The sequence below is a fragment of the Carcharhinus amblyrhynchos genome, chromosome 9 (genome assembly GCF_965287045.1).
Source record: "Carcharhinus amblyrhynchos chromosome 9, sCarAmb.v2.hapA, whole genome shotgun sequence".
Classification (NCBI taxonomy): Eukaryota; Metazoa; Chordata; class Chondrichthyes; order Carcharhiniformes; family Carcharhinidae; genus Carcharhinus; species Carcharhinus amblyrhynchos.
In genome coordinates this window covers 36,840,767-36,863,267 of record NC_137332.1, presented here as the reverse complement: position 1 = coordinate 36,863,267, position 22,501 = coordinate 36,840,767, and the positions used below count along the sequence as shown (strand labels likewise).

General features: G+C 40.1%; 1 protein-coding gene across 5 annotated transcripts in view; it reads right to left on the bottom strand.

Annotated features, from left to right (window-relative positions):
• Positions 1–22,501, bottom strand: part of tut4 (terminal uridylyl transferase 4) — a 78,727-nt gene that overhangs the window by 39,547 nt on the left and 16,679 nt on the right. For all 5 annotated transcript variants that reach the window (XM_080195459.1, XM_080195461.1, XM_080195462.1 and 2 more), the window contains 10 exons: positions 11,450–11,613; positions 10,287–10,403; positions 9,896–10,073; positions 9,205–9,293; positions 8,423–8,474; positions 7,031–7,100; positions 4,770–4,896; positions 2,309–2,428; positions 1,395–1,625; positions 378–552 (listed from right to left, as the gene is read on the bottom strand). In XM_080195459.1, coding sequence (XP_080051585.1) covers positions 378–552; positions 1,395–1,625; positions 2,309–2,428; positions 4,770–4,896; positions 7,031–7,100; positions 8,423–8,474; positions 9,205–9,293; positions 9,896–10,073; positions 10,287–10,403; positions 11,450–11,613 — 1,323 coding nt within the window. The remainder of the gene's footprint in view (positions 1–377; positions 553–1,394; positions 1,626–2,308; positions 2,429–4,769; positions 4,897–7,030; positions 7,101–8,422; positions 8,475–9,204; positions 9,294–9,895; positions 10,074–10,286; positions 10,404–11,449; positions 11,614–22,501) is intronic.

Genomic DNA, 22,501 nt, shown 5'->3' with positions numbered 1-22,501 from the left:
CAAACCTCAGCTCATTTCTTTAGTGCAAAATATTGGTACAATCTTATCATTTTGGAGTTTGCAATTTGTCAGACGTTTACTTCATCAAAAAAATTAAACTTTAATTGGTTGATGAGCATTCCATTTGGAGTTTGCACCCTGTGTCTGCGTGGGTTTTCTCCAGGTGCTCCAGTTTCCTCCCACAGTCTGAAAGACATGCTGGTTAGGTGAACTGGCTGTGCTAAATTCTCCCTCAGTGTACCTGAGTGTGGCGACTAGGGGATTTTCACAGTAACTTCATTGCAGTGTTAACTTAAGTTTACTTGAGACACTAATAAAATAAATAAATAAATTTATTACACATATCAAATGTTATTTTAAGTATATGTTCACCTCACCCTCAATGGCTATTCTCCTTTTCGGCCAGTTTTTATGCTCTCTTGATACAAGATCTTTTACCCGTATGCAGATGACGTATTCTTCCAATGCAAATTCCAGAGTATAAAACTTCAGTAATTCTAGCCAGAGGTGTCCAAGAGAAACTTGGTGTGCTGAACCAAACTTCAATGCAGCCTAAGAAAAATGTGAGAAAGCACAATTAATTTTAAGTCTCTTTAGGTCTTTGTGTCAGTAAAAGAATCAATTAAAAAATTCAGTACCAGGAAGAAATCAGAGTTGTGTCAATATAATAAATTAAACTACTTTCAATGCAAAATTCTTAGGTTACAGAAAGTTACCTCCAAATTAGAAACTTGGGAATTAGAACTATATATTTAAACAGGTTCAGCTGTAAATCAATGAGATTATAAAGTTAATTGAAATAATTATGGTTTGTGATGCTGAGTTATCTACATTTAGAGGTAGTAAAAACCTTAAAAACATATATTCCAGTTATGCTCCCTTCTTGTACTTCTGCTAGCTGGATTTATTTCTCATTGATATTTTTCATTCTGGTCAAATTTTCACTTTGAATACTTCTCCCTTCAGGTAGCAGAGTGGAGTGTGGGTTTATACACAGTTACCACCCATAATTCAGTAGGCAAATCTATAGAGTTTCAATGGTGCAGGGTATTATTGTTACATTTTCATATTCAAATACAAGCTGTCCAGTTAACAACCTTCAAAAGCTTTCCTCATGTGGGAATACAAACATGAATATTATTGAGACTTGAAATTACAATTATAACCCTTTGGATTGGAAGTACAATTCTTTCAGCTAGGGATTTTTTTTTATCAATACAATTTTGCCCTGATCATGTACAGTTCATAGTTAATACTAAAATACTATAAGATTGAGGTAATTTTACACCAAGTTCTAATACTTGCACTACCCAATAAACAGTGAAAATCTAAGAAGACAACAGCACATAAATTATAACTGCATCCTTAAAACAAAGAGAAGACACTGCACTTACTTTGCCTTGTTTTTCCTTCATTGAACTACTTTGGTTATTAGGTTCAGTGATGTCTGTTTTTTTATTTGAAGATTTTCTGTGGTCTGCTTTATTAGAGCTTTTGCCATCTCCATTGCTTGTGTTTTTTGTTTCCCCAGAGTTTGCTGGTCTATGCTCCCATAATACATATTCATCATTCTGTATTCCTTTCAGGTGATACTCATCGATTCTTTTCAAGTCAAAACCTTCAATCTAGGATTACAAAAAAGTGACAAACTCTTCCCACCGAGGGAACAAGTTACAGTACACATTTTATAAAAAGGCTTTTGGGTAGAAATGCATGTTGGTCAGTGGTGCAAAAAGAGCAGGAGTGGCTAATCCAACCCCAACCATTTTGCACCACTGCCTGAGAATAGTTTCTACAACACTTTGTCTTAGTTGCACAGCAGAACATTGATATTAGGGCGAGGTGGTGGCTTGGAGATAATGTCGCTAGACTTGTACACAGAGGGCTAGGTTGTACTGGGGGCATGGGTTCAAATCCCACCATGGCAGCTGGTGGAATTTAAATTCACTTAACAAAATCTGGAATTGAAAACTAGCATCAGTGATGGTGACCTTGAAACTATTGTTGATTGTTTTGGTTCACTAATGTCATTAAAGAAGGAAACTGCCACCAGATCCACAGTAATGTGGTTCTCGCTTAACTGCCTCTAAAATCGCTCACTTAGAGACAGTTAGTGGTAACCACATTCCATGAAAGAAAAGAAATGCATCAAGTGTAAATATATATGCTGCTGTAATTTTAGAAAAGAGTCAGCCACATCACTTGACGTTTCTAATACTTTTTATAATAAGTTAAACAGAGTTAGATATGTATCGAAGGAGAACAGAAGAATGAGAGCTCCTCACTGAAAAAGTATAATGATCCTCACCCATGAGCCCAAGTAAGCTGGTAAAAGAGGTTCTTGTCTTTGTTGAAGGAAAAAGATTACCATTAATGTAAATGAATAGGAGGGGATGCCACCTTCTGCTTGACAGTCTATGTGGCACACCTAAAACAAAAAAGGATTTGAAGAATGTTAAATAGGCAATTGTAAAAACAGCTTATTACAATCTATTGTTTTCTAAATATTAGACAGAAGAATTGTTTCATCAACAGTCACTAGGTGATGGGACAATATGAAAACTAGTAAAGAATTTTGTACAGCACTTGAGAATATGTTTCATGGTGCTTCTCAGAAATGAAAGAATAATGGAAGCCAAGCCAAGCCAAAGAAGATACGTTTTGTGAGGAAAGGCTGAAATAAGTCAAAAAGATGGACTTTAAGCAGGGTCTAAAAGAACAGGAGGAAAGTGGAGAGGCAGAGAAATTTATGAAAAGAATTTTACAGCACGTGGCTATGCAATTGAAAGCAGGCTCAACAATGAAGACAGGGATTTGTAAAATAAATCAGCAGCAGAGTACAGAGTTTGGAAGAATAAGCTGGAGGACGTTACAGAAATATGTAGGGACGAGGTCACAGGGGGGTTTAAAGACAAGGATGAGAGATTTAAATTTGAAGTGTTGTAGGACTGGACGATTCAAGATGGGCAATAAATGGCCTATCCAGGGACATCCACATCCCATGCATGAATTTTAAAAAAGGAGCAGGCAATGTTATGAATGTGCATGTAAATGGTCTTTATGATGTACAGGATGTAAGGTTGGAAAAACAGTTCAAGGCAAACAAGGTGATAAACGTGCAAGCTCTGGTGCAGCCTGAGCTGACAGGTAGGGAAAGGGAGTGAGTTAATGACAGAGAGATGGGGTTCATGTTGGGGCTTTTGCTGTTTCCAATGACTGGCTAGAAATAAACTATAGCTCCTCTCAAGGTTGGATATTAGGTGGGTAGGCTGATAGTACTGAATCAGTAGAGGGCCAGGAGAAGTGTCATCAGTGTACACATGGAAATTGAACGAGTGCCAAGGGGCAGCTTGCAAATGAGGTCAACAGAACCAAAGGTTCTGGGAGGCTCCTGAGGTGATAGCATAAGGGTGGAAAGAGAAGCCATTACTAGAAAAGCTGCATACCTTGATTAGCAATCCACGTTTTCACATGAGAGAATTAATTAAATAGTTTTTGGGAAATAAAATATAATGGCCTGGATTTTGCAGTACCCTGTAGCAATGATGGTGAAATTGTCAGTAGTTACTGTCATTACCCCTCTGAAAATTACAATAATGTTTGAAGTCTGCACATATAAAATTAAATGTGAAAATCCAGAAGTTACTGTCAGTGATTCTACATTTCCTCAAAGTGCATTGTTGATGGCTCCCTGAATGCAGTGGAAATCAAGTGGAAATCACTGAAGGACAAATAAATTGACCTTTTATGCTATTAGTCTTGCTGTAAAAAACCTTATTAAAATTAGACCTTGTTGAATAAAATGTAATTAAGTTCTTAAAGTTCCTAATTTCTGCTGAACTGCCTCACCAGTCTGAAAAGCTACTTTTATAATTGTGGAATACCAAATTTTGCCATTAAAACTCACATTATAAAAATTCTTTTTGAAATCTGTGATATTTCAGCTACTATCTTAATAGTATTCTCTCAGTAAAACGTTAATTAAAGATGAAAAGGTCAACACATTTTATTTCCTGGTTTCTGAGAGAATAATTCATTGTAATTGACTGCTTACCCTGCTTGATGACATCATTGCAGTAGGACACCTGAAGATCCTCTTGACTTGGCGCCAGATTCAAACTGATGTTGGGAAAGGACCTGGTGTTGTCAGACTTTTTACAGGGAAAGGGAAATCCAGGTCACAGAGATTGCTAACTCTTAGTGGGCAGCTTTCTTCAAGCTCAGTGCTGACTGCTATTATATTGTGGCCAATTATGAAACATGGGCCAACTGTGTTTCATTATTGTTGAGGAGGCAATTGGGAGCGCATGGTGTGGCACTGAGCCACATATTTACTATAGACTTTTGACAAGGCAAACTTATACAGCACTGTAATGAAAATTCGATCTTAGTTATCTCCCTAAGTCCTACAGTAGGATTCAAACCCACAGCTATCCGACTCAAAGACAGGTATGCTGACAGTGAGCCACTCTCCTACTGGTATGAATTGCACGAGTAATTCCTGGTTTCAGTTTGTTACTATGCTTTTTTTCTCTCATCTCCGAGTGAAAGAAAACAGCACCTATATCAAGTTTTGTGACAATTCTTTGTTGTAGAATTTTTTTGAGGAATATATTTCAGAATAATGGACTTAACTTCAGATATTTAGTTGAACAATACAGATGTGGATAACCTTGTGACTATTAATCCCAAATGTTGAAAGAACGGCTTAGTGTTCATCACCATCATGATTAAGATGAAAACATTTGATTCAAAAGGAAAATGCTTACCCTCGCCCAACAACGAAATGCAAGAACCAGCGGGATCAGTCGAGGCTCCAATTTGGCCAGAGCTGCCAGTAGGCTGGTAGTAAGGCAGGCCACATCGTTCCCTGCACTGACTTTACAAATCAGACCACTGCAAGGGAAGAGATTAAGAACAGTGTGAAAACATCATCTATAGAATAAGTGAATAATAAGCTGTAATTCAGTTGCTACATTTTTAACCAGCAGTGCAAGTTTGAATCTCAGTTTTGGACAGCCATGCTTCCATAGGTCAGGTCATACAAAGATATGAATTAGGAGCAGGAGTAGATCAATTAATTCCTCAAGCTTGTTCCACCATTTGGTAAGATCGTGGTTGATCTGATTGTAGCTCTGTAGTATAAGGGTATCTGACATAGCAAGGATTAATGTGGGATTGCAAAACACTACTGTCCAATGTAATGTCAAGAGACTAGAGCCGATTTTGGGCTGAACAGAGACCCGTGCAGAGCAAGTATTGAGTTAGCTCCTAGCTTGGGGTATACCCTGTATATATGTACATAGTTATGTATTACCATTAAACATGTGATGTTCAACACACAAGAATCAGAATCTATTTGTGAACTCCTCTGAACTAAACATACAATATCTTCAATTCCACTCTCCTGTCTACCTGCTAAACCCTCTGACTCCCTTGTCAATGAAGAATCAATTTAGTGCAGCCTTAAAAATATTCACTTGCCTGGCTGCCACTGCTCTCCAGGGAAGAAATTTCCACAGACCAACAACCCTCAGAGAAAATATTTTTTCTCATCCCCATCTCTGTCACACTCAGTTGGGAATTTGGAAAGAAAAATGGTCTACTAGGAAATTCTACTTACTGCACCTCCTGCAATAATGCTGCTGAATGTTCTGTATACATGGACATGATTGTGGCCTGGGCCATTATACTCTGTTTTATGAAGCAAACAGTTTGAATGTGAATATTCAATGAGGGATGGAAGAGCTTTCATAACTAAGAACAGAACTGCAATTTGGAATGCGGGACTAAATCTGTAAGACAAAGGTGGATGATAGCACAAATGAAATGATGTGCACCTACGTAGCATTTTTCATGATTGCAGGGGATCTCAAAATGCTTTAAAGTCAACGTGTACTTTTGAAGTTCAGCCCTGGTTAGAATATAAGGAAACACAACAGCCAATCTATGCGCCATAATTTCCTACAAACAGCAATGAGATACATGGCCAGATGGTCTGCTTTAGCAGTGCTAGTTGAGGGGTAAACATTGGCCAAGATACAGGGAGCATTCTCCTGCCCTTCTTCGAATAGTGATATGAGATCCTTTATGTCTACCTGAGGGGACAAACAGTCTCAGTTTAACTTTTCATTTGAAAACACCTCTGAAAGTGCATAACATCCTTAGCACTGTGCTCAAGTGTCAGTCTGGATTATGTACTCAAGTCTCAGGAGTGAGACTTGAAGCCAGAATCTTCTAACTTACGTGCCACTGTTACCATTGAGTCAACAAGTTTAAAAACAAATTGCTATGAAAAGTGTATAGATTAAGCACAGCTGAGACATGACTACATTACATCTATAATTTGAACGCAAGTGTTTAAGCCTCCCATGTCAATCCCATTTATCTTCTATGAAGTATTGGGATTGGTGTGACTTGATGTATTTATAAACCAGCTGCTCTTGTGGTGTATTCAGTACAGATTTTATTTTAGGCGGTAACGTTAAAAAAAATTTCTCCGCTCACCTCAACTATTTGTAGGCTGCTTAGAGTATTACATGCATGTCAACTTGGATTTTTAATATTGCCCAATGCCTTTCAAAGGAAGGTGAGAGGCAGTTTGCATGCTGAGAGTTAAGTTGACACCTTTGTGTTAAAAAGTGTGTTATTGCAAATTATATATTCACTGCACAAAGGGAATACAACACGTACAATTGTGCAATACAGAATATATCTTAGAGGCTTAAAATACTGGAAAGTTGGAAGTCTGCAATGAAAACAAGAAAAAAAATGTTGGAACAATGGATTTGTCAGGAGACAAGATAAAAAGGTCTTTGCTCAAATGAAAACCCTTCATTTGACTGGACCTTGGAAGACGGCCTGTACAAGTCATTTTGAACTCTCAAGATATTAGGTCATCCCCAAGAGTCAGACATAAACTATATCATGCTGCTTTTCACGCTGTACCTTCTATACAATCTGAATCAAAAGTAAGTAGCTTCCGCAAACATTTAGAAAGGAACAAAATATAACTGCAGCTTACACAAACCTTTTTATATCCCTGCAGTAGATAATTGGAACTTTGGCATGGAAATCAGACTCGACATCTGAATATAAAGCTGGAAGGTAAAGTTTTAAATACATGAAGGACAAAGGCAGGAAGAGAGTACGCACCATTTAAGGAACTATTTACAAATAATGGATTTTATATTCTTCTAATTTCAAAGCTAAAATAGTACAAGAAGTTTAAAATAAAACAAATGGATACAAGATCTAAATGTTCAGTAATTCTATTTTCAAAAAAACTGCAGGCTATTTCAGATTAGAAACAATGCTATATAGAAAGAAACCATGGCTCATCCAGTTTGCCTTTGTTAATTCATTTGCAGGAAGGCCAGCATTTTTGCCCAGTATAATTGTTCTTAAAAAGGTGGTGATGAGCCTACCTGAACTGCTGCAGTCCTTGTGGTGTAGGCACACACACAATGCTGTTAGGAAGGGAGCTTTTCTTGGGCATGCTACACTTAAAGTTATGTCACTCATTATTCAAATATTGCAACCAAAAGTGTTACTTTTTGAAAGAAAATTGATCTAATTTGTTTTTGAATGAATCGATATTGAACTGCTAACCAACTGCCTCCACCATCTCCTGAGGGAACCCTTCCCCTAAATCAACCAACTACTCAATGAAATATTATTTCCACAGATTAGTATTCAATTTACCCTTTCTTCAAGCATAGGCAGTTTTCTCTGGTCCTGTTCTGGACAAGGTGTAATAAGTTGTTAATGATATACATGATCTAATCCCTTTACTCATTAAAACAGCAATCATTTCAGCTCTCAGCCTCTTCTTTTCGAGAACACGCCCAGTTAGTTCGATATTCACTAAAATTTTTATACGTGATGAACACTAACTGAATATGTGCTGTAAAGAAATGAGAGCAACATCTAACCTAAGCCCATACTCAGAACTATTCTAGAGAACAGTGTTGAGTAAAATATGAGCTCATTTTATTTTGTTTAAGTGGATTCATAAACCTTGATTGATACCAACACAAATGAATTAATTTTACAAGACTACATCATCAGATTAGTATGTGATTAGCCGTTTTCTGTTTGCAAAAGCTCCTCATGTCATTTCAGTCTAACTTGCACTATGTTCTCTTTGGAATACAGAGAATATTGGCACTAAAATTCCAGACTTCTGCCCAATGCCTTGCTTCAACTGGCCGTCAGAACGGATTAAATATAAGGGGTTTATTTCTGTTTACCAGTGAAGAAGTAGCCAGCCTCCATTTGACGCAACCGAATGACTGTAATCAGGGGCTCAGCAAATGGAGGCTCACTTTGTGTCTCCACCCGATATCCCTGCTATCTCTACTAACCACACCACTTATAATAGCCAAACATTAAAATGATCTAACGTAGTCAGTGAACTTACAACTGTTTTTAATAATGTCCAGCACTTGTATCAAAACATCTGGCTGATTCAACTGCAAAAGAAACAATAACAAAACTAAGTTCACACAATGGAAAGAGGAAGAATCATGCACCAAATTTTTAAACGATTATAGACTGCATAATATTAAAATGCATCATTTTAATCATAGTATTGTATATTAAGGGACATGTGGAAAATTTCTAGTATTCAGATTACGCTCAATGAAGCTTCTACAAATAAAATTTTACCACTCCACTTCAGGGATGCAGAAGTCAGGAATCTGCATCAAAATCCAGATTTACTAAAATAGTCTTAATTTTCTGATAGATCCAAATCTTTTACCAGGTTAATTCCACATTCTGCGAGCTATGCAGAGTTACAAAATTTGTCTTCTCCAAAGCAATGCACAGTTAGTATTTCCAATTAGTGCCAGAATTATGAAAAATTCGGAGGCACGGCAAACTGCAGGGCTCTCAAACATGTCAGGTAGCAAGTTCAAGAGTGTCATCAGAAAGTGCGTGCGTGAGGGTTCTCTTTGTGAGTGTGGATGATTCATTAGGGAAGAATTTGGTGTTAGCATTGATAAAAGAGTTGTGGTAGAAGAAAACAAAAAAATGACGTTTTTATAATGAATTATAATTTTATGTTAACTAGGGGGATAATTTAATGACCAAGGTTGAAGCCTATAAAGTATAATTCCGTGGCACCAGAAAATTCGTTAAAATTATTAACTATGTGCATACAGAATTTACATGTTAATGGGAACACACCGTAACACTTACATGGGAGGGAAATTTTACATCAATGTTGATGTCACTAGTTTTGAAAGCAAACCTTGTAAGACAAGAGCCATACAATCTCAGGGAGCAATCTGTAAAACAAAAAAGCAAAATATGCCAGCAGAGATTTATCCAGCCTCATTTTGTGTAGATAAACATTCTATTGCACTTAGAACCTTTCTATGCCCCTTACATTCCCGAAAAGAAAGCTGGCATTTTGGCTTGCTTCAACTCTCATCTTGGCAATTAATGTATAACTTCCTTTGATTATAGCCAGCACTAAGTTAACTCTTGCTTCACTGGATCCTCTCGTTTTCTGGACTCCAATCAGATCTCTAGTCCAGACTGTCCTAAGCAATTTTCAATCCCTCCTATTCCTAGCCCATCTTCTCCATCTCCTTGAAGTTTCTTGTATTCATTCTATCCTTCAGAAAGATATGGTTACACTTTTCTTAGTGCTATTATCCTGGCATCACTGTTCCCTGAAGTTATTCAACTTGCCATTAACTTTCAAATTGGCTATTACCTTGGTTGTCTTAGTTTAATCCATGATGACTGGTATGAGTAACATTTGCAGTACAAATCAATGTTTTGCATATTCAAATTTAAAGGTGTATGTTCATGGACAATGCACATTATTCCGCATCATCTATCTGTGACCATCTGGACAACCATAACACAAAGAAATTCGCACCTGGCAAATGCTGTTGAATAATTTTCTCCATCTCATTCACGATGTTTTCCCGGACTTGAAAATCCTGCTCAGAAATCCCTTCTTGCTGTGCAGCCTGTAACACGGCAGAATTTAATGCAGCCAGATGGTCAGGAGTTGGTGGTATTAGGTTACGAAGTTCATTTTCTTCTTGTTTCTCCTAGAGGCAGAGGACAGGCAACAAATATTCACACTTCAAAAACGTACAGCTCAAAAATTTAAAATCTTTGTTAGGTAAAATATTTCATCTGACAGTGTACTGAAAGGACTTAAACATCACTTTAGTAACGTATTTAATGTAGAACTTTGCAAGCTGCAAAACAGTAAACATTCCAGGATAAGTAGCAAATCTACAACAAATGGAAGCACTTACAGCAATATTTTTCTTATGCCGTTTTTCTTTTATATGCTTATGAGCTCCCTGGATATTTTCGATGTGAACTAGGCAAAGTTTGCATAGGTACTGACATGAAGGATACTCTGATGAACGCTTTGAAACAAAAAACAAATATAACAAAGCTTCAGTAAGACAAGAAATGCAGTTCTATACTGAATTAATAGCTTATAAAGAATATTTAATGGTGAGTATTGCTGTCAGTTGGTTGAAAGATCTAGGTTACAAGAAAGTCACAAACACCTTTCAAAAAAAGAGAAGCAATGCCTGATCTTGCCAACAATAGGGAGGCCATTGTTATTGTATGGTTGTATGAACAGTGATATATCCTTAAAAGCACTATTATGAAATTCTAGACATTACGTGCAGCTATTTCAACTGCATGAATTAGTTTTTAGTTTTGCAATTGCAAAATATCATTACTGTAGACATTAATAGCCACGCCCTTATTTCAAAATTAAATATAAAACCTGTGTATTTTACAATTAAATATTTCCCACCTAATCCCCACAGTTTCTCCTTGCAACCAAACAAAATTCAGACACAGTTTATAATGAAGTTATTTTCTTACAATTCAAATAATAATAGAAGACTATTGGCACTAGGTGCCAGCTGTGGTTCAGTAGCAACAGTCTTGAGTCAGTTTGTTGCAGGTTCAAGTCCCACTCCAGAGACTTGAGCAGTTTGCTGGTACTTCGGTGTAGTATTGCCATTTTTTTAAAACTGACTTATTTGGGTCCAAATTACAGAAGTTTTTGCTCAACTGGAAAGGATGAAGCGGAAGCCAAGCACCTCCTCAAATGGGTGCTCAGAGCCATTGTTATTTACATCAAAGGAGGATGCCATTTGGCACACCATGCTTCAGCAGGTCCTTTACTAAAGCCTGTCCGGAATGGTGCAGGACATTTATCTTTCACTCTCCTCTGCAACTTCTAAAAGGAGTCAGTTTTGACAGTTCATTAGCAATATTAATAAAGTTCTTCTGCTGACAGGCCAACATTAAGGAACAAACCTATGTTATGAATCCTACTGTGCACTGTTTTTTATTTAGTATTGTATTTTTCAAAAATTAATTCTCAGTTTTAATTTAACTTAACACCATTATAATTTTAATTGTACTTTCAAAGTAAATCATGTCCTACTTTTTCCAGACGAGAAATGTAATCCCGCTCAAGTCTTTCCTCTGCTTGTTTCAGTCCAAGCTGTTGCTCTGCTGTCATTCTAGACTCATCAATCACAGGTGCGCTTTCTGGATTATCTTTCTCTAAAGGATGTGCTTTGTTTGCATTTGTGACAGTTGCTTTACCTGTAAATATCACAAATGTACAACAATAATTTTGATACATTTCTGCACTTTTGCCCCAAATGAAAGCTATGACAGATAAGACCAATATACAGTGAATGGGACATAAATCCCATACCTTTAAAACTTAAAAACAAGTTCAGCCTAGAAGTTTTTATGCCTGGTAGTGGCAAGAATAATTTGAATTCACGAGACTACAGCACAAAGCAACTCACTAATTCAGCACTAAATTACACATGCAAAGGTCACAGGATGCTGGCTGTGGAAAAGCGACAAGTCTGATTCTGACATAGTAAGTTTGCTCTTTTGATGTTCTGGCTGAGGCAAATTGCCGAGGAAGAGTTAACAGCTTCTTACCGCATCAATTCACGGCATACCTTATACGGAAATACCTGGTGCATACACAGTAGGTGCTCAAACCAGGAAGAATTCTATTTCCCCAGCTGTTGCATTACCCATAAAATGTTAGAAGAAACACATTGTTGAAGAACTCATTAGTGCAGTGGGTTACATATTACCTTTCTTAAAAGACTTTAACTGATTTTGCTGAGAATATAGTGACTTTTAGAGTACTTGTCAGAAACTTGGTGCAATTTCTAATATTTCTATTATCTGATGCTGTTGCTTCTGTTCTTGTTTTTGATACTGTGCCCATGTGCTTTGCACTGTATGTCAATAAAGATAAAAAAATAAATAGAACTGTGATCAAATCCAAAAATGATTTTATCCAATCTTGGTTGGGGTCCTATTGGGAATGAGGTCACAGAAATAAGAAATAGGAGCAAGTGCAGGCCATTCAGCCCATCAAGCCTGTTCAATAGGAATATCATAGAATCCCTACAGTGCAGAAGTAGGCCATGTGGCCCATCAAGTCTGCACCGACCACAATCTGACCCAGGCCCTATCCCCATAACCCCACATATATACCCTAGCTAGTCCCCCTGACAGTATGGGGCAATTTAGCATGGCCAATCCACCGTACCCGCACATCACTGGACTGTGGGACGAAACCAGAGCACTCGGAGGAAACCCATGGGGAGAATGTGCAAACTCCACACAGACAGTGACCCAAGCAGGGAATCGAACGCGTGTCGCTGGCACTGTGACGCAGCAGTGCTAACCACTGTGCCATAGTGCTGCCCCAAAAATATGGCTGATCTGGCTGTGGCTTTAACTGCACTTTCCTGCCTTCTCCCCTTTAACCGTTGATTCCCTTGTAGATCAAAATTCTCTCTAATTCAACCCAGAATATATTCAAGGACCCAACTTTCAATACTCCTACATGGAAGAAAAATTCAAAGGTTAACAAATTGCAGAGAAAAACAATTCCTCTTCAGCTCTATTTTAAATGGGAGACTCCTTATTTTGAAACTGTGTGCCCTAGTTCTAGATTCACCCATCAGGTAAACATTCTCTCAGCATCTACCCTGTCATACCCCTTCAGAATCTCACATGTTTCAATAAGATCAGCTTCCATTCTTCTAAACTCCAATGAATACAGGTCCAATAAGACAACACCTTCATCCCTGAAACCAGTCTAGTGAATCTTCTGTGAACTGCCTCCAAGACAAGTATATCCATCCTCAAGTAATACAATAAAACGATCCTTAATTCGGTACTAATTAGCCATCTCATTCAGAAAATTAGAAAAAAACTCAGCATTTAGCTCTGTTACACTTGAAGGTGCTTGATGAATGCTTAATATTAAGAATGAATGTTGAAATGGCACTAATATCTCTGCTCCTAATGTGTACAAATAAATTATGTGAAAAAAGCATCAACTCGTTATTTTTTTCTCAAATTCTCTGTGGATCTATTCCTACATCCCAGCATCATGAGGCTGATTGAAGCATTGAATGCTCGCTCCCTGTCAGTGAGGGGCCATTCTGACAGTCCACATTGGAGATTGTACTCTATTGCCCTATCAAATTCTATAAGAATATTGCCATCATTTTCTCAATTTAGTAAAAACCTTGCCAACATTCCCCCCATTTAACATATTTAATGATACTCCAATCCTACGTAATCCTATCTTACACCTCAGTTCCAATGTGTTACTTTCAGTTCTGAATATTAGAGAACACAACTATGATATTTTCAATATGCAGTAGTAGAATGAAAAAGATACTTCTAACAGTATGTTTGGGTCAGTTTTCTTAATCACGTTTCCTGATTTCCTTTTTCTGTTCATTCCATATTCTTGTGGTGTTTTTCATTTGTGGGAGGTAAAGTGGAATAAACAAAGGTCTTGTCCATTCAATTTATTAAAGTAAAAGTAAGCAGCTAACATTTCGGGACAGTTGTCACATTGCTTATGCAGCATCCAATACGGAAATGTCCGCCAAATGTATATTGGGAAAACCAAAGCCATTGTTGTCTGCCACTATAATAGACTGTCTCTGGCCATTAATTCCATCCCTCTCCTTGGCAACTGTCCAAGGATGAACTAGATCATTTGCAATTTTTGTGTCATTTTTGATACTGAGGTGAGCTTTCAACCACATACCTGTGTCATCACAGTTCGCTACCCATAAATACCATCTCTCTCCTTGTGCATGAGATTAAATCAGGTCATTTGCAACATTGGTTTCCATCCACACCATCACCAACACTACTCACTTCCTCCTCTTGTAGCATTGCCTCACTTCATCTAATTCTGAAGTCCTCATCCATGTTCTGATAGCTTTTAGATTTGATTATTCCAAATTTCTCCTCGCCTCCCATCTTCCACCAGGTAAGGGCAACAGAGCGGCGAAGGTAATTGGCGGTTGCAGGTAATATTTGCACAGGTGCAGTCACTGTGACCAGAAGGTGGGTTTCTGGGAGACATCTTCCTACTTCGAGTGAAGGGAAGTGTCCAAATGGGGGCAGCAGTGTGACGAAGGTGATTGGCGGTCGCAGGTAACTCTTTTTTTGTTTACTTTATTCCAATCCAATCAAGTCAAATTAAAGCCAATTAAGAGTCCCAACAAGTTGGGACATTCCCAATCCAAGCTGACAAGACAGGGCTCTCACCTTCTGTCTTAGGTGCAGTCACTACAACTCGGAGGTGGTTTGTGGAGGAGCTGCTGTGAAGGGACAGTTAAACTCCAAACACCACTTCAGTGTTTCCCTCCCTACCTCCTCCTCAAACCTAAAACAAAACCAGCAGGAGGACTACAAGCAAGGGAGAGGTGGGATCCAAAGCAGTAGGGAGACAGAAGAGAAGAAGTTTGAGGACAGCACAGGAATTAAAGAGAGCACATTAAGTGGTAGTAAAGGCAGTGTAAGTAACCCTAGGAACAGACAGATCAGGCAAAAGCAAGATAGAGAGCAAGGGAAGTCCAGACTAAACTGCATTTATTTCAATGCAAGAGGCCCAACGGGCAAGGCAGATGAACTCAGGGCATGAACGGGTACGTGAGACTGGGATATACCAATTACTGAAACATGGCTAAGGGAGGGACAGGACTGGCAGCTCATTGTTCCAGGGTATAGATGCTATGGGAAGGATAGAACAGGAGGTAAGAGAGGAGGGGGAGTTGCACTTTTGATTAGGGAAAACATCACGGCGGTACTGAGAGGGGACATATCCGAGGGTTCGGCCACTGAGTCTACATGGGTAGAACTGAGAAATAAGAAGTGGGAAATCACTTTGATAGGATTGTATTATAGGCCCCCAAATAGTTGGTAGGAAATTGAGGAGCAAATATGTAAGATTACAGATAGCTCCAAGGAAAATAGGATAGTAATGGTCGGCTACTTTAACTTCCTCAACAATGACTGGGACAGCCATAGTATTAGAGGATTGGATGGACAGAAATTTGTTGAGTGCATTCAGGAGGAATTTCTCATTCAATATGTGGATGGTCCGACTAGAGAGGGAGCAAAACTTGACCTCCTCTTGGGAAATAAGGAAGGACAGGTGACAGAAGTGTTAGTGAGGGACCACTTTGGGACAGTGACCATAATTCTATTAGTTTTAAGATAGCTTTGGAGAATGATAGGTCTGGCCCAAAAGTTAAAATTCTAAATTGGACAAGGCCAATTTTGATGGTATCAGTCAGGAATTTTCAAAAAGTTAATTGAGGGAATCTGTGGGAAGGCTAAGGGATGTCTGGTTATGGCAGGCTTTCAACCAGAGTTCAGAGTAAACACTCTTAGAGTGAAGGGCAAGGCTGGCAGAAATAGGGAACCCTGAGTCCCTGGTCAAGAAGAAGAAAGAAGCACATTACATGCATAGGCAGCTGGGATCAAGTGAATCAATCCCTTGAAGAGTATAGGGGTTGCAGGAGCAGAATTAAAAGAGAAATCAGGAGGGTAAAAAGGGGACTCGAGTTTGTTTTGGCAGATAAGGCAAAGGAGACTCCAAAGAGCTTCTACAAATACATAAAAAGCAAGAGTAACAAGGGAGAGAATAGGGCCTGTTAAGGATTAACAAGGTCATCTATGTGCAGATCCACAAGAGACGGGTGAGATCCTAAATGAATATTTCTCATCAGTATTTACTGTTGTTGGACGTTAAGGAACTTGGGGAAATAAATACTGACATCTTGAGGAGTGTACATATTACAGAGAAGGAGGTGCTGGAAGTCTTAAAGCGCATCAAGGTAGATGAAGTGTATCCTAGGACATTGTGGGAGGCTAAGGAAATTGCAGGTCCCCTGGCTTAGATATTTGAATCATCGATCATCACGGGTGAGGTGCCTGAAGTTTGGAGAGTGGCAAATGTTGTGCCTTTGTTTAAAAAGGGTTGCAGGGAAAAGCCTGGGAACTACAGCCCAGTGAGCCTCACATCTGTGGTGGCTAAGTTGTTGGAAGGTATTTTGAGAGACAGGATCTACAGGCATTTAGAGATGCAAGGATTAATTAGGGACAGTCAGCGTGGCTTTGTGAGAGGAATATCATGTCTCACAAATTTGACTGAGTTTTTTGAAGGGGTAACCAAAAAGGGAGATGAGGACAGTGCAGTTGATGTTGTCGACATGGATTTCAGCAAGGCCTTTGACAAGGTACTACTTGGTAGATTGTTGCATAAGGTTAAATCTCACAGGATCCAGGGTGAGGTATTTAGATATTGGAGGCTGTGACCAGCAGTGTGCCTCAGGGATCAGTGCTGGGTCCACTGTTATTTGTCATTTACATTAATGATTTGGATGAGAATATAGGAGGCATGGTTAGTAAGTTTGCAGATGACACCAAGATTGGTGGCATAGTGGACAGTGAAGAAAGTCACCTCCGATTGCAACGGGATCTTGATCAACCAGTGAGCTGGCGAATGGCAGATGGAGTTAATTTGGACAAATGCGGGGTGATGCTTTTAGGTAGACTGAACCAGGGCAGAACTTACTCAGTTAATGGTAGGGCGCTGGGGAGAGTTACAGAACAAAGAGATCATGGGGCACATGTTCATAGCTCCTTGAAAGTGGAGTCACAGGTGCTCAGAGTGGTGAAGAAGGCATTCAGCATGCTTCGTTTCATCGGTCAGAACATTGAATACAGGAGTTGGGATGTCTTGTTGAAGTTGTGCAAGACATTGATAAGGCCACACTTGAAATATTGTGTGCAGTTCTGGTCATCCTACTATAGAAAGGATATTATTAAACTAGAAAGAGTGCAGAAAAGATTTACTAGGATACTACCAGGGTTTGATGACTTGGGTTATAAGGAGAAGCTGGATAGACTGGGACTGTTTTTCTGGAGCTTGGGAGGTTGAGGGGTGATTTACAGAGGTCTAATAAAATAATGAGGGGCACAGATCAGCTAGATAGTCAATAACTTTTCCCAAAAGTAGGGGAGTCTAAAACGAGAGGGCATAGGTTTAAGGTGAGAGGGGAAAGATACAAAAGTGTCCAAAGGGGCAATTTTTTCACACAGAGGGTGATGAGTGTCTGGAACAAGCTGCCAGAGGTAGTAGTAGAGGCGGTAACAATGTTGTCTTTTAAAAAAGATTTAGATGGTTATATGGATAAGATGGCTATAAAGGGATATGGGCCAAATGGGGGCAATTGGGATTAGCTTAGGGCTTTAATAAAAAGGGCATCATGGACAAGTTGGGCCGAAGGGCCTGTTTCCATGCTGTAAACCTCTATGACCCTCCAGAAACTTGAGTTCGTAATTCGCACCAAATCCCATTAACCCACTCCCATGCTCACTAAACTTTCTCACAAAGCCTCATCTTTTAAATTCCCATCCTTGTTTTTAAATCACACTTTGGCTTCAATACTCCCTACTTCTGCAACCTCGAGACCTACAATCCTTTGGGATATGTGCCCTCCTCCAACTCTTGTACTGGCAGTGGGAAAAAAGGATGCTGCTATCATCAAAGCAAAAATAGAATCCATTTTGATAAAGGTAAAAGATTCTAGCAGATCAATCAGACTAATATGTGTAGTCTGCAGACCACCAAATAGTGGAAGAGAGATGGAGGAAGAAATATGAAGACATATTAAGGTATTGAGTAAAAAAAAGTATAAAAATCATGGAATATTTCAACTACCCTGATATTAAAAGGACAGAAGAGGTAGGTAGAGTAGTTAAGGGGACGGAATTCCTACAATTTCTAAACTAATATGTAAAAAGGGAACAAAAACAGGAAATGCTCAAAAATCTCAGCTGGTCTGTCAGCATCTTTGGAGAGAAAATACAGCCAACGTTGAGAGTCTGGATGATCCTTCCTAAAGCTAAAGACAATTCGCTTGGTGTCAACGCTCCCTTCCACCATTTTGCTGATGATCGAGAGCAGACTCATGGGGCAGTAATTGGCCAAATTGGATTTGTCCTGCTAATTGTGCACAGGACACGCCTTAGGATCTTTACATAGTGTCAGATAGATGCAAGTGTTATGGTTGTACCAGAACAGCTTTGCTAGGGGTGCAGCTAATTCTGCTTTCAGTTGGCGGGGCTAGTAGCCTTTGCGGTATCCAGTGACTTCAGTCTTTCTTGATATCACATGGACAGAACTGAATTGGCTGAAGACTGGCATATGTGATATTGGGGTCCTTGGGAAGAGGCAGAAATGGATCTTCTACTCAATACTTCAGTTGAAGCTGGTTGCAAATTCTTCAGCCACTTTCTGCACTGATATGCGGGGCTCTTCATAGAGGATGGGGATACTTGTGGAATTGCCTTGTCCTGTTAGTTGTTTAATTGTCAACCACCATTTAAGACTGTAGAGCTTAGAACTGAATCCATTGGCTGTGGATCATTTAGCAGTATCGATCGCATGCTGCTTGGCTATGTCTTTTGCATGCTGCAAGTAGTCCTGTTTTATAGCTTCACCAGGTTGACACCTCATTTTTAGATATGTCTGGTACTGCTGCTGGCTAATTATTCTAACATAGACTGAAAGTGTCACTTCTCTTTAGGCAGTCTATCAGGATTGAGGATGCTTTGCTTCCAATTCCAGTTTGATGGGTATTGAAATGGTGCAATGTGCAATCTGCAGACTGCTACATGCAGGATAGGTGTTTGAAGAGTTAGGTAAATGGGGTGTTTGGAGGTTTGTGTGCTCCCTCCTCTGCACATTCCCAAAGTTTCTCAATATGTTTGGTGCTTTCTCAAATGAGCTTTCTCCATTTTGGTGAATCACAAGGCTGAAGAGACAAGGACAGCCAAGACAAGACAAGCACTTGGGTACGTTTGACCTTTCCACGGATGTTTTGAGGACAACACTGAACTGTTTCTGCTGTCCTCTCGGGCCTCCTGATACGACCAAGTTCCAAGCGGTAAGTATAAAGAGTTAAGAGGGGCAAGAATTTCTAGAGTGTCTTGAGAAGAATTTTCAATATCAATATGTTTCCAAGCCAATGAAGGAGGAAGCATTGCTGGGTCAGGTTCTGGGAAATGAGGTAGGGCAAGCAGTCAATGGGGAACAGTGATCAAATGATCATGAAATTTAGATTAGCTGTGGAAAATCACAAGGAGCAATCCAGAGTTAGAAAAATTGAGGGAAGGCCAATTTCAATCAGGTAAAAATAAATCTTCCACAGGAAAATTGTAATCAAAGATTAGCAAGCAAAACTGTAAGAGAACAAGGAGCTTTATTTAAAGAAGGTACAGCTCAGGTACATTCAAGGTACATTTCCGTGAAGGCAAAACACAGGACAACCAAATGCAGATAGGGAATGAGACGCAACTGAAAAAGAGTGCATATGGCAGATATCAATTGGATAATGCAATTGCGAACTGGCTGAACGTAGAAAGTTCGGAGGGTGTGACAAACCCCAAGGAAAAGAGGAAAAACTTACCCTTTAAATTGGAGTCCAGAGGCTAGAAACATCAGTTTCCAGTGGGCCTCAGGATTTTTGTACATGCACAGACCGTAGAATGACACACGTGCAATTTGTAGATTTTCTTGTCTTCAGACAAGAACCAACCCTCAGCACATATGCAGGAACTTTTTCAGATTGGGTGCCAGCTCTGTGCAGAAGGAAAACAAAAGGAAGATTGTGAAACTGCAAAAAGGACAGGTGACCTGGAAGAGGAGTGTCATTCCAAAGAAGGTGTCCCAATGAGCAGGGCACAGGAAGGGAACAGGGAGCAGGTTTCAAAGCGAAGGAGGTGATCCCAAACCAGAGAGTGGGACAGAAAGAGGTCCCAAGAAGACAGCCAAGTTAATGGGCTTGGGCAGGAATCTGGATAGTTTAGAGAGGAATAGAGAGAGGGAAAGTTTGAACTCGTGGCTGAGGGGTTGGTGCAGGAGGGAGGGGTTCAGGTACTTGAGCAATTGGGGCTCATTCTGGGGAAGGTGGGACCTCTATAAGAGGGATGGTCTACACCTGAATCAGAGGGGGACCAATATCCTGGGGGGTAAATTTGCTAAGGCTATGCAGGGAGGTTTAAACTGATTCGGAGGGGGGGTGGGATCCTGAGTAGAGGGGTTGAAAGTGAGGGGGGCATAGATGGGGACTGCAATGCACAGCATCGCAGGGGTGGGGTGGAGCAGGGTTTGAAATGCGTATACTTTAATGCGAGGAGTATTCGCAATAAAGTGGATGAACTTGCAGTGTGGATCAGTACCTGGGACTTCGATGTTGTGGCCATTTCAGAGACATGGATAGAGCAGGGGCAGGAATGGTTGCTGCAGGTCCCGGGGTTCAAATGTTTTAGTCGGAGTAGAGAAGGAGGTAGAAGGGGGGGAGGGGTAGCATTATTGGTCAGGGACTGTATCACAGTGTCAGAGAGGAAGTTTGATGAGGACTTGTCTGTTGAGGTAGTATGGGCGGAGATTAGAAATAGGAGAGGGGAGGTCACCCTGTTGGGAGTCTTTTATAGACCTCCTAAAAGTTCTAGAGAGGTTGAGGAAAGGATTGCAGAGACGATCCTGGTTAGGAGTGAAAGTAATAGGGTAATTGTTATGGGGGATTTTAACTTTACTAATATTGATTGGAATTGTTATAGCTCTAGCTCGTTAGAGGGGTCAGTTTTTGTACAAAGCGTGCAGGAAGGTTTTTTGACTCAGTATGTAGGTAGGCCAACTAGAGGTGAGGCTATATTGGATTTGGTGCTGGGAAATGAGCCAGACCAGGTGCTAGACTTGGAAGCTGGTGTGCATTTTGGTGATAGTGACCACAATTCGGTTACGTTCACCTTAGTGATGGAAAGGGACAGGCATGAACCTCGGGCCAGTGGTTTTAGCTGGGGGAAGGGTAATTATGAGGCTATTAGGAGAGAATTAGGAAGCATAGGTTGGACTAGGAGATTACAGGGACTGGGAACGAAATGTGGAGTTTTTTCAAGGAGCAGCTACTGCAAGTCCGTGATAGGTATGTCCCTGTCAGGCAAGGAGGAATTGGTAGGGCTAGGGAACCGTGGTGCACCAAAAAAGTAGTTTCGTTGGTTAAAAGGAAAAAGGAGGCTAATGTTCGGATGAGACGTGTGGGCTCGGGTAGTGCACTAGAAAACTTTAGATTGGCTAGGAGGGAGTTGAAGAGTGAGCTAAGAAGGGCTAAAAGAGGACATGAGAAGACTTTGGCTGATAGGGTTAAGGAGAATCCTAAGGCGTTCTATAGGTATGTCAAGAACAGAGGTTGGTTAGGGCAAGGTTAGGGCCAGTTATAGACAGCAGAGGGAAGTTATGTGTGGAACCGGAGGAGATTGGAGAGGCATTGAACCAATATTTCTCTTCGGTGTTCACGCAGGGGGACATGGATATAGCTGAGGAGGACACTGGGTTTCAGGGGAGTAGAATTGACAGTGTTACAGTTGATAAGGAGGATGTGCTGGATATTCTGGAGGGTCTGAAAATAGATAAGTCCCCTGGTCCGGATGGGATTTACCCCAGGATTCTCTGGGAGGCAAGAGAAGTGATTGCAGAGCCTCTGGCTCTGATCTTCAGGTCGTCGTTGGCCTCTGGTATAGTACCGGAAGATTGGAGGTTAGCGAATGTTGTCCCATTGTTTAAGAAGGGGAACAGAGACTTCCCCAGGAATTATAGACCGGTGAGTCTCACTTCTGTTGTGGGCAAGGTTTTAGAAAAAATTATTAGGGATAGGATTTATAGTTATTTGGAGAGTAATGAATTGATTGGAGATAGTCAGCATGGTTTTGTGGCGGGTAGGTCGTGCCTTACTAACCTTATTGAGTTTTTTGAGAAAGTGACCAAAGAGGTGGATGGGGGTAAGGCAGTGGACGTGGTGTATATGGATTTTAGTAAGGCGTTTGATAAGGTTCACCATGGTAGGCTTCTGCAGAAAATGCAGATGTATGGGATTGGGGGTGATCTAGGGAATTGGATCAGGAATTGGCTAGCGGATAGGAGACAGAGGGTGGTGGTTGATGGTAAATATTCATCATGGAGTTCGGTTACGAGTGGTGTGCCTCAGGGATCTGTTTTGGGGCCACTGCTGTTTGTAATTTTTATTAATGATCTGGATGAGGGTATAGTTGGGTGGATTAGTAAATTTGCTGA